This window comes from Psammomys obesus, unplaced genomic scaffold (genome assembly GCF_907164565.1).
Source record: "Psammomys obesus unplaced genomic scaffold, mPsaObe1.curated_primary_1811, whole genome shotgun sequence".
In the NCBI taxonomy this organism is placed as follows: domain Eukaryota; kingdom Metazoa; phylum Chordata; class Mammalia; order Rodentia; family Muridae; genus Psammomys; species Psammomys obesus.
This window is the reverse complement of record NW_026590510.1, coordinates 28424-40886: the sequence shown is the minus strand read 5'-3', so window position 1 is coordinate 40886 and position 12463 is coordinate 28424. Positions and strand designations below refer to the sequence as shown.

Here is a 12463-nt window from a genome sequence, read left to right as displayed (position 1 = left end):
ACACTAGTAGCCAAGTATTCATTCATTTATTTCAGTTACTGTTCCTCATTATTTATCGTAAAATTTCCAGTGGCTGCTTATGATGATGGAAGTCCCTAGAAAATAGCTAATTTACAGAATTAAAATGCTGAGGTGTAATCGACCACAGTATAGACAATGTTAACTAACCAGCTCTACACTCACAGGCAAGGAAATGGCCACAAGGCATTGGACCCGAGCAAGAAACTGTTTCCTTCATTCTGGGCTCACAAAACATTCTGAGTAAAAGCTCTTTGCTAAAAGAGCAGAGTAATGGCTCATACAGTGAACTTGAGGTTTGTTGTTGTTGTGTTTTGCTCTTGTTATGAGATTTTTTAAAAACACTTGAAACTTTTGACAAATGTTTATTTCCTTATTAATCTTCTCAGGGCTCCTAGAACCTCTTTGTTCCTCAGGCTATAAATAAATGGGTTTAGCAAGGGGATTATTATTGTGTAAAATAAAGAATACAGTTTTTCCTTATCTTCTGCAGGTCCAGACCCAGGACGAATATAGATGAGGAAGAGATTGCCATAGAACAAAGAGACAGAGAGCAGGTGAGCACTACAGGTGGAGAACGCTTTATGTCTGCCCTTCTCGGACTTCTTTCTCAGGATGGAAAAGAGCACACGGGTATAAGAGACTATAATGTTTGCAAGTGTGAACGCTTGTATAAAGATCGAGCAGATGAAAACCACAAGCATGTTAATTGTAGGATCTGTGCAAGAAATTGTGAATAGTTGTACAATTTCACAGTAAAAATAATGTATAATGTTGGACCTGCAGAAAGTTAATCTCGTTAACAAGCCCACGTGAATGGCTGAATTCATAACACCTATAAGATATGTAACAACTATAAACTGAGTGCAGAGCTTATTAGACATCACCACCGGATACAGCAGGGGGTTGCAGATGGCGACATAGCGGTCATAGGCCATCACTAGCAGGAGGAAACATTCTGTGGTTGCACTGGAACAAAAAAAGTAAAATTGCGCAAAGCACTGAATCAGGGATATCTCACGATCCGTAGATAAAAAATCGACAAGCATCTTGGGGGTCACAGAGGATGAAGTGCACGCATCAGCAAAGGCTAAACTGCTGAGGAATAAGTACATGGGCATATGTAGGTGAGGGTCCTTCCAGATGAGAGCGATCAGTCCAAGGTTGCCGACCATGGTGATGAGGTAGACGATGAGGAAAACCAGGAAGAGTGGCACCTGCAACTCCAGACGCTCAGTGAGTCCTGTGAGGACGAAGTCAGTCACCAGAGTCTCGTTTCTTTCTTCCATATCTGACCTGGACAGTCACCAAGACGAAACACTGAAAAACAACCAAATAGAACACTAAGATGGGGACATGTTTGTGTTACTGATAGATTCCTATGTGATGCTTCTCTACTAGCTTCAAATATTTACCTTCATTTCTTTACTCACATATTCGCTTAAAGTTTCTGTTTTAACTTAATTTTTTTTATAATTTACTCGCTTTACATCTCTGTTGTAGCCCCCTCCCTCGTCTCCGCGCAGTCCCACCACCCCTCCCTCTTCCCCCTATTTCTCAGAAAGGAGAGCCCTCCTTCCCTCCCATCTGATAAATAAACATACAGTGACCTGGAAATGCCATGGTTAAGAACCATAATGTAAATATCTGTGTTTTCTGATGGTCTTAGACGACCTTTATAAAATGGTCATTGGACTCTCAAGGGGCAGTGTCCCACAGGTTAATAACCCATGGATGAAAGTTGTTTATTCAGCAATGTTCAGATAAAACTTATTCCTGTGTTCTTTATTTCTGACCCTGTCCTGAAAGGACATTTAATGTAAACATGAATTGATACATTTTTTCATGCTTGATAGACAATTTCTAAAGGAATGGCAAGTTTTCTGATGAGTAGTTTTAAGGAAAAATAAATCCAAGAATATGTGTTATGTTTCCGTATGTGAAAAGCACAAATAAGAATATTTAACATTTAAAAACATCAAAATGTTAGTTACAATACTAGAAAACCTGTATTCAACTCATTTGAAAATATCAGCCATCAGAATAGATATCAGCATGGAGAATGAGCACAGCTTTTCTGTCCTCAGTGAAAATATAAGAATGAGAGCAACTTGAATTGTTTTAAATACATCCAAGAACTCTATTATGCAAAAGAAAATCAAATGCTGATTAAAATTCTAAATTATTAGGTACATACCCTCTATGACTCAAGATTCTTCATATCTTCAAATTAATTGATATTCTCAATATCAGATCATGCAGAAATCATTTGAGGCAAATACTGATAATATCAGCACTCTCACCCAATTGCTGAAACCATGCTCAAATTTCTGGGAGTACCACACAAAGCATAGAATGAAGTGGGAATATTTGTGTACAGATTTTCCTCAAAAACTTCGAACTGGAGCAGGATAGGATTTCTTTCACCTACAATGAACCTGCCCTTTAAATAATGTTTTTGTTTCATGAGACTCCCAGTAGGATGATGTCAGCATTGTTCTACTGGGCATTACCTCAATCATTAAATCATCCACACAAAGCTACAATTAAGGGTAGGCATTGTCCTCGGAGGCTCTGCAGGGGTTTGATTAGCAGTCACGATGAGCAGGGTTGAGAGTGAGTTTATTGTCCTTCCTGTTATTTTCCATAGTTGTGCACAATTGAAATCACCTCATTAATTTTATTTTCAGGTGAGCACCCCAAGGCACTTGACATTTAACAAGTTCTAAGCTGATATGATCTCTTTCAACCCCATCCCCAAACCTGATGTTTCTGTGTTCTTCTTAGGAAACCAACTCTTTTAGATTTTATTAGCTGAAGATTATATTGAATTCATAGATTTCGTTCCTTCTCCATGATTCAGTTCAAAACTCAACTCAGAAATTATTCATTATTTGCTTGGAATATAGGATATTCCAATCTATCTTACAACATTCATCAAATTCAGCTTCCACACTGATTTAAGATTGATCCTCATAAAATGTACCTCTACCTTTTACTACCACAGAAAATACAAACTCCCATTTAGGATTTGCAATTCTCATTGTTTATAAAATAACAACTAATATTCTTAATTATATAGACCCCAAGCTGGGAAATAGACACAGTAATTAACTGAACAATTAAAAGGTTTTTGTTAGGGTTATTTGTATATCATTTTATTACATTTTATTATAACATTAATTGCTTCATAGTTCTTCCAGAATATCTTAGTTGATTGAAGAAGCTCAGTTATTTTTTGTGTAAAGTGCTATGTTTGTGTTTCTAAATGGGAGAACATTCAGCCCCACTGGGAGATTCAGAGTCCTGAAGGGTTTGATTTTACTACTCAGTGATTTTTCCCAACTTGATTTTCTTCGGTGTCTATTTTCACATCTGAATAAAGCCAGAATATACTTACCGAAGGGTTTTGCACATGAAATGAGTATTGGCTAGAAAATTAAGTGACATATGTGGCTCTCAATTAAAAACAAAACAATCTGACCACATTTAAATGCAAAGGAAGGCCGTATTTCTAAGAGCAAAAACATGGATACTAACTAGATAGTTTTTTCTACGCGTCTTCTCTGCAGAGTATAAAGCCTTAAACTAATGAAACTGTATAACAGTTATGATCTTGTTTTAACACTTAGCTCTTGTTTTTTTCTTGCCACAAAGCATATGAAAGATAATGGACGTGTTAATCATGTTAATATTCTTTTCTATAGTAGATATTTTCTGTCTATCTATATACGATAGCAGTTTACAAAGAACTTCAAACATACACTATACATTTTACTTTTTAAAAATGAGTGTTGCCCAGAAAGACATAAACATTACCTATTGTCTCCAGATACAGCAGTAGTTGCATACTAACACTGTCCAACTTAGTGATGACTTTATTAGAGTGTGGTTGAGCGTTTATACAGCGTGTGTGAATGAAAAATAGCAGCATCACAAAAATAGATCCATCCCATTTAGGTGACAATTTGACATAGGTGTTATTTTGGGGTCCCTTCTTTAACTCATCCTCCACCATTTAAGATATCTCAAATTCATATGGACAAGCTAGAGCTGTGATTACAATCCTGGACAAGGATCTGCTGACTCTCCCTCACTTCCTTCTACCTGAGTCCAGTAGACCCCTTGCCATTACTATAGAACGGACTGTTGCTATGCTGGTTTGCTTATTTTATAGAAAATGATCAAAAAATTAAGCATTCTGTTGTTCACCAGAGCAATATCTCTTCCTTGATGACAATAATCATGCAATTCTGAAAGGTATTATTTTTTTAACATTGAATGTCATAAATATTTGCAATCATACAAGCCATTAGAGAAATTAGCATTAATACATTGAGGAGAATAATAGCAAAGAATTTTAAAAAATTCTCTCTGGCAGAGATTCTCAAGCAAAATTAAGATGTGATTCCTCTTCACATCCTTTCATCAAGAATGATGAGTCTCTGTCCTCAAGCATTAGCAAACTACTCAAAAATTTCTACAACTCCATTTTGAACATAGTAAGGTAAGATTTGTAATCACAGAGTTTGAGCATGGTGGTTCAATATCTTTAGTCACTCTAATAATCATTCATGCCGTACTATAGGTCTACTCTAATGACTTCACAAAAAATATTTGGAATGTATTAACTTGGTTCTCCAAACCAGTTAACTAATCTGAAATTATGAAACAAATTCCAGATTCCTGATATGACTTAACCAACTCCATAATTAAAGGTTTTGTTTGAGTAGATGGTATGAAGATCTTTTTCCTCCATGATCTATCTTACCAGGATCATGATATTTTGGTATATTATTCCATACATATGTGTGCTTATATTTGTATGGTGTTTTCATATTAAAATGCTTATAAATGAACACTTTTTTTTTACTTTAAAAACTTTTATTTGGAGATGCTAATGGTGATCTGAGTTTGTCTTTCTTTTTTTTGATTCTTTATTAATTATACTTTATTCACTTTGTATCCCCCCTGTGGTTCCCTCTCTCCTCCCATCCCAATCCCTCCCTTCTTCCATCCTATACATGCATGCCCCTCCCCAAGTCCACAGATAGAGGAAGTCTTCTTTTTCTTCCTTCTGATCCTAGTCAATTAGGTCTCATCAGGAGTGGCTGCATTGTCTTCTTCTGTGGCCTGGTAATGTTGCTTCCCCCTCAAAGGGAGGTAATTAAAGAGCAGGCCAATCAGTTCATGTCAAAGACAGTCCCTGTTCCTATTACAATGTAACCCACTTGGATACTGAACTGCCATGGGCTACATCTGTGCAGGGGTCTTAGATTATCTCCATGCATAGTCCTTGGTTGGAGTATCAGTCTCAGGAAAGACCCCTGTGCTCAGATTTTTTTGTTGCTCTCCTTGTGGAGTTCCTGTCATCTCCAGATCTTACCGTTTCCCACTTCTTTCATGAGATTCCCTGAACTCTGCCCAAAGGTTGCCCTTAAGTCTCAGCATCTGCACTGATAGTCTGCAAGGCAGAGCCTTTCAGAGGTCCTCTGCGTCAGGCTCCTGACTTGTTCCCTCTTTTCTCCTTCTTCTGATGTCCATCCTCTTTGTCTTTCTGGATAGGAATTGAGCATTTTAGCAAGAGTCTCCCTCTTGATTAGTTTCTTTAGGTGTACAGATTTTAGGAGGTTTATCCTATATTATATGTCTATATGAGTGAGTATATACCATGTGCATCTTTCTGCTTCTGGGATAGCTCACATAGGATGAACTTTTCCAGATCCCACCATTTACCTGAAAATTTCATGATTTCCTTGTTTTTCACTGTTGAGTAATATTCCATTGTGTAGATACACCACAATTTGTGCATCCATTCCTCCACTGAGGGGCATCTGGGCTGTTTCCAGCTTCTGGCTATTACAAATAAAGCTGCTACAAACATGGTTGAGCAAATGTCCTTATTGTGTACTTGAGACTCTTTTGGATATATGTCTAGGAGTGGTACAGCTGAATCTTGAGGAAGCGCTATTCCTAGTTGTCTGAGAAAGCGCCAGATTGTACAAGTTTACATTCCCACCAGTAGTGGAGGAGGGTTCCCCTTTCTCCATAACCTCTCCAGCATAAGCTGTCTCTTAAGTTTTTGATCTTAGCCATTCTGATGGGTGGAAGGTGAAACCTTAGGGTCGTTTTGATTTGCATTTCCCTGATGGCTAATGAGGATGAGCATTTCTGTAAGTGTTTCTCTGCCATTCGATATTCCTCTGTCGAGAATTCTCTGTTTAGCTCTGTTCCCCATTTTTTAATTGGATTACTTGGTTTGCTGCTTTTCAGCTTCTTTAGTTCTTTATATATACTGGATATTAGTCCTCTGTCAGATATAGGGTTGGTGAAGATCCTTTCCCAATCTGTAGGCTGTCGTTTTGTTCTGACGACAATGTCCTTTGCTTTATAGAAGCTTTTCAGTTTCATGAGGTCCCATTTATTGATTATTGTTCTTAGAGCCTGTGCTGTTGGTATTCTGTTCAGGAAGTTGTTTCCTATGCCAATGAGTTCAAGGCTTTTCCGCACTTTTTCTTCAAATCGGTTTAGTGTGTCTGGTTTTATGTTGAAGTCTTTGATCCACTTGGACTTTAGTTTTGTTCAGGGTGATAAGTATAGAACTATTTGCATTTTTCTACATGTAGACATCCGGTTAGACCAGCACCATTTGTTGAAGATGATGTCTTTTTTCCATAGAATGGTTTTGGCATCTTTGTCAAAAATCTGGTGTCCATAAGTGTGTGGATTTATGTCAGGGTCTTCTATTGGATTCCATTGATCCACCAGTTTGTTTCTATGCCAGTACCATGCAGTTTTTAGTATTGTTGCTCTATAGTACAGCTTGAGATCAGGAAAGGTGATACCTCCTGAAGATCCTTTATTGTAGAGAATTGTTTTAGGAATATGAACAGTCTTATAATTGTAGTTTGTTAAATCATCTCAAATTCCTTTTAGTTTATAATGTGATTGGATTTTAGGGCAAAGGCTCTTCCTCTGCCAACATTTATAAGCAAGGCTTGCCACAGGTCCCAACCACCAAAGAAGAGTTGAGTAACAGTGTGGCCAAAAGGAGAATACTTGATCAATATGGCCATTTTAGGGATTCAGTAACTCCAAGTACATCTTCAGAATACTGACATAAGTTTTGAATTTAAATAAACTTGAGACAATGTTCAAAATTGTATACTTAATTGGGTATGATTGTCAAGCTGTGAGCACATTGGTCATTGTCAAAGTTCTGTCCATTCAAGGTGACGAGAAACATCTACGACTCAAAGAGAAAATCTGATACTCAAGAGACCATTTCTGATTCCCCAGAGTGCAGCCTCTCCTTCACACATAACTTTCTTGTGAAGCTTTGCTATTCCTGGAATGTAAGGTGACTGGAGATTTGAAGAAGCTTGTCTTTCTGCACTTCAGTTTTAAAAGGGTATGTCATTAGCTGCGTGGATATCCAATGCTTTATATGTCTACAGAGTCATTAAGAAATCTGGCCCATAGTACAGAGACAGACATAGAATAAAGGCGCCAGTTTCATCATGCCTTTGGTTATCCTGTGAACCCAAATGAGGTCAAGAAATTCACACAATTAGGTATGCTGGGTTGCAATGTCCATCTTCAATATGCTAGTTTTCGCTTCATCTTTAAGTTACATACATTCTTATGCCAAGAAAAACATTAAGGAAACAGTCATAAGTTCAAAGAAAATACTTTCAAAGACTGTAAAACATCCTTTGTGAAAACAATGCATTCATCCTCATTGTATAGATAAATTGATACAGACAATGAAATATATTGGTGGGGTGATTTTTCCTCCATGGCCAATGTCTGACTTGCATAACCCACAATGTCAGAAATATCATCAAAGAAGTTCCTGGGTAGTTCTTTCTCCAATAGGACCGTTTTATTATAGGCACATTAGGTCCATTCAATTGCCATCTTGCATGAGACATACTCACATACACACTTTGTATATGTAGGTGTGTGTATATATATATACATATACATATATATATATATGTATATATATATATATGTATATATATATACATATACATATATATATATGTATATGTATATATATATATACTCAACAACTGTATTTTCTTGGTGAATAAGAGATTTGACCTAGTTTAACCCGCCTTGTCTTCCTGTACTTCCTAATTCTTTATGAAAAAGCAGGAAATCATCCGGAGACGTTCGAACAGCCTAGGGAAGCGGACAGCAGAAAGGAAGAGTTTCTTACCTGTCAGTATCTTCTACAAGATCACTGATCCCAGAAGTCACTGCGGCGCCCTAGCAATAAAAACAGACGAGGGCTGATCAGTGAGTGTCAAGGCTGAACTGCAGGCTTCCTGTGAGAATCTACAACAGAGACTGAAAATAGTACTGGGTCATTTCTTACAAGTAAATTAGCAGATTCACGCGCGGTGGCTGCACCATCCTCCCACGGCCCGAGTCTGCTAGACGCCATACTAGCTCCGCAGGAGCGCCATCACTGACGGTATGACCCGCCCAATCCCACAGTGACAGAGAATACGCTATATACTCACCAAAACCAGACAGAAATGCCATACAAGCTAGACACACCAGGTGCTGGGCCTCCGAAGCTTGGAGAGCACAGTAAAGGGACCCCAGGACTTCCCAGAAAGCATCTGGACTAGCAACCCAGTCTCCAGTTACAGCGGGACTTTCTAACCTAGCGGCGGAGCAGCACTGAGCTGGCGGGGCACATCAGCCCTCCAGTTTAAGACAAACCAGAGAACAGAAAGGCTGGTTACCCCGATTCCCACTGACGTGACCACCCTGAAATCTCCAGCTGCAGCAAGACCTCATAACCTGGCAGTGACAGCAGCACGGAACTGGCGGAGCACATCAAAGAAGCAGGGCCAAACCAGAGAGCAGAGAGCCCAGATACGCCGATCTCTGCCAAGTGTCCTGCCTGTAAGTGAGTGCACCCTTGAGAATCTGCAGCTCCACTGATCCTGGGTTCTTCTAAAACAGAAGCCAGGCATCGAACCCCCTCCCACCCATATACCCACTTTGGGAAACAGAGGGGCACTTGGAACATTGAAGTTCCTGCTCTGTGGGTCTAATTGAGGAGTTAAGGCAGTTAATGCCAGAAATTGCGCTGCGATCATCACTAGCGCCTGCGACATATACATTGCAGAGCCCCTCCCACACACTCAAGGGTTCAACATTAGCCATCACTCTGTCCCTCGAGACACACGCCCACACCCACTTACACACACACACACACACACATATACACACGCACGCATGCACGCTTGCATTTTCCTCTGTTTGGGCCTGTGTACTTTCCTCCCACAGGTACAGCTAGTCCTCAGCATACGCTAAGGACACGGGACCTCTCTCAACTTCCTGAAGAATTCTCCAGACTCGAGAGAGAGACAGTACCAGTCTGATCGGCAGAATCCAAAAACAAACAGGGAAGGTCTCAGATAAGCCAATGGCCAGGGGTAGGCGAAAGAACACTTCCAACATAAATCAGGACATCATGACTTCACCAGCAAACCCCAAAATCGATGGATACTCCAAGTCATCAGAAGCACAGGAAAATGACCTTAAAGCCATGCTTGCTCAATTATTTGAGGCTCATAAGGAGGAAATGAACAAATCTTTCAAAGAGTTGGCCAGTCAATTGGAGGTAAAGAAAGAAGAAATAGACAAAACCCTTAAAGAAACACAGGCAAACATAGCCAAACAAATAGAGGCACAAGTAGAGAAAAAATTAGTGGCATACAAAAAGGAAATGAACAAAGAAATAGAGTCCATCGTAGAGAGACAGGAATCCAAATTCAAACACATAAAAGAAATGGTGCAAGGCATGAAAACAGAATTAGAATCAATAAAGAAAACACAAAATGAGAAAACTCTTGAGCTGGAGAACTTGGAGAAAAGATCAGGAACCACAAAAGTAAGCATCACCAACAGAATACAAGAGATGGAAGAGAGAATCTCTGGAGCTGAAGACACACTTGCAGAAATTGATACTTCTCCCAAAGAAAAAGTAAAATCAGAAAAATTCCAATCACAAAATATCCAAGAAATCAAGGATGCTATGAAAAGACAAAATCTAAGAATAATAGGAATTGATGAAAAAGAAGACTCCAGGCTCCAAGGTCCAGAAAATATTTTCAAGAAAATCATAGAAGAAAATTTTCCCAACTTAGAAAGAGATGTCCATAAATATACAAGAGGCCTACAGAACACCAAATAGACTAGACCAGAAAAGAAACACATCACGTCACATCATAGTCAAAACACTAAATCTACAGAACAAAGAAAAGATATTAAAAGCAGCAAGGGAAAAAGGCCAAGTAACATGTGAAGGTAGACCTATCAGAATCACACCAGACTTCTCATCAGAAACTATGAAAGCCAGAAGGGCCTGGGCAAGCATCATGGAGACTCTAAGAGATCACAAATGTCAACCCAGACTACTATACCCTGCAAAGCTTTCAATCAACATAGATGGAGAAAACAAAATATTCCATGACAAAATTAAATTTACGCAATATCTATACAGCAAACCAACCCTACAGAAGATACTAGAAGGAAAACTCCAATCCAACGAAAACGAATTCACCCAAGAAAACAGGGCATACAGATAATATCCCAACAAAAAGGAAAAGAAAAGAAGCAATGAAACAAGGTAAGATCATTGACTCCATTACAAAAGGAACTAACATGCATTGGTCAATATTATCTATCAATATTAATGGACTCAACTCACCAATAAAAAGACACAGGCTAACAGAATGGTTACGGAAACAGGACCCAACATTCTGTTGCATCCAAGAAACACACCTATGCAACAAAGATAAACACTACCTCAGAGTAAAGGGCTGGAAAAATGTTTTTCAAGCAAATGGTTCCAGAAAACAAGCTGGAGTAGCCATCCTAATATCTAATAAAATAGACTTTCAACCCAAGTTAATCAAAAAAGATAAGGACGGCCACTATATTCTCATCAAAGGAAAAATCCAACAAGAGGACATCACAATTTTGAATATCTATGCCCCAAATACAAGAGCACCTACATTCGTAAATGAAACAATATTAAAGCTTAAATCATACATTGATCCTAATACCTTAATAGTGGGAGACTTCAACACCCCACTCTCATCAAGGGACAGATCAACCAGACAGACACCAAATAGGGAAATAAAAGCACTCACAGAATCCCTAAATCAAATGGACCTAATAGATGTCTACAGATCTTTTCACCCAAACTCAAAAGACTACACCTTCTTTTCAGCACCACATGGAACCTTCTCCAAAATAGACCATATAGTTGGTCACAAAGCAAGCCTTAACAGATACAAAAGGATTGAAATAATCCCTTGTATACTATCTGACCACCATGGACTAAAGCTGGACATCAACAACAACAGAAACAACAAAAAGCCGACACGCACATGGAAACTGAACAACTTACTACTCAATGACAGCTGGGTCAAGGAAGAAATAAAGAAAGAAATTAAAGACTTTCTAGAATTCAATGAAAATGAAGGCACAACATACTCAAATTTATGGGACACATTGAAAGCAGTGCTCAGAGGAAAATTTATAGCACTAAGTGCCTACAAGAAGAAATCTGTAACATCACATACAAACAACTTAATGGCCCAACTGAAAAACCTAGAAAAAAAAGAAGCAGATACACCCAAGAGGAGCAGACGGCTGGAAATAATCAAACTAAGGGCAGAAATCAATCAATTAGAAACAAATAAAATTATCCAAAGAATCAATGACACAAAAAGCTGGTTCTTTGAGAAAATCAACAAGATAGACAAACCCTTAGCCAAACTAACTAAAAAGCAGAGAGAAACCATACAAATCAGCAAAATCAGAAAGGAAAATGGGGACATAACTACAGACACTGAGGAAATCCAAACGATTATTAGGTCATAGTACAAAAGCCTATATGGCACAAAATTTGAAAATCTAAATGAAATGAATAACTTTCTTGACAGATTCCATCTACCAAAATTAAGTCAAGATCAGGTAGAAAGACTGAATAGTCCTATATCTCCCAAGGAAATTGAAGCAGTCATTAACAGTCTCCCCTCCAAAAAAAGCCCTGGACCAGATGGCTTCAGTACAGAATTCTACAAGACCTTCAAAGAAGTACTAACACCAATTTCTCCTCAAACTATTCCATAAAATAGAAACAGAAGGAACACTACCAAACTCATTCTATGAAGCCACAGTCACTTTGATACCTAAACCACACAAAGATCCAACAAAAAAAGAGAACTTCAGACCTATCTCTCTTACGAACCTTGACGCAAAAATACTCAATAAAATACTTGCAAACCGAATCCAAGAACACATCAAAGATATCATCCACCATGACCAAGTAGGCTTCATCCCAGGAATGCAAGGGTGGTTCAACATATGGAAATCCATCAATGTAATCCACCACATAAACAAAATG

At 38.5% G+C, this 12463-nt stretch overlaps 1 protein-coding gene across 1 annotated transcript; it reads right to left on the bottom strand.

Moving 5' to 3' along the window:
- Nucleotides 1–383: 383 nt before the first annotated feature.
- LOC129677031 (olfactory receptor 5AC1-like) lies at nt 384–1307 on the bottom strand. The gene has a single exon (XM_055607579.1). The coding sequence runs from the start codon at nt 1305–1307 to the stop codon at nt 384–386; it is 924 nt and encodes a 307-aa protein (XP_055463554.1).
- Nucleotides 1308–12463: the final 11156 nt, after the last annotated feature.

Coding starts and splice junctions, on each gene's coding strand:
- LOC129677031 (XM_055607579.1), bottom strand. CDS start 1,307: ATGGAAGAAAGAAACGAGACTCTGGTGACTGACTTCGTCCTCACAGGA.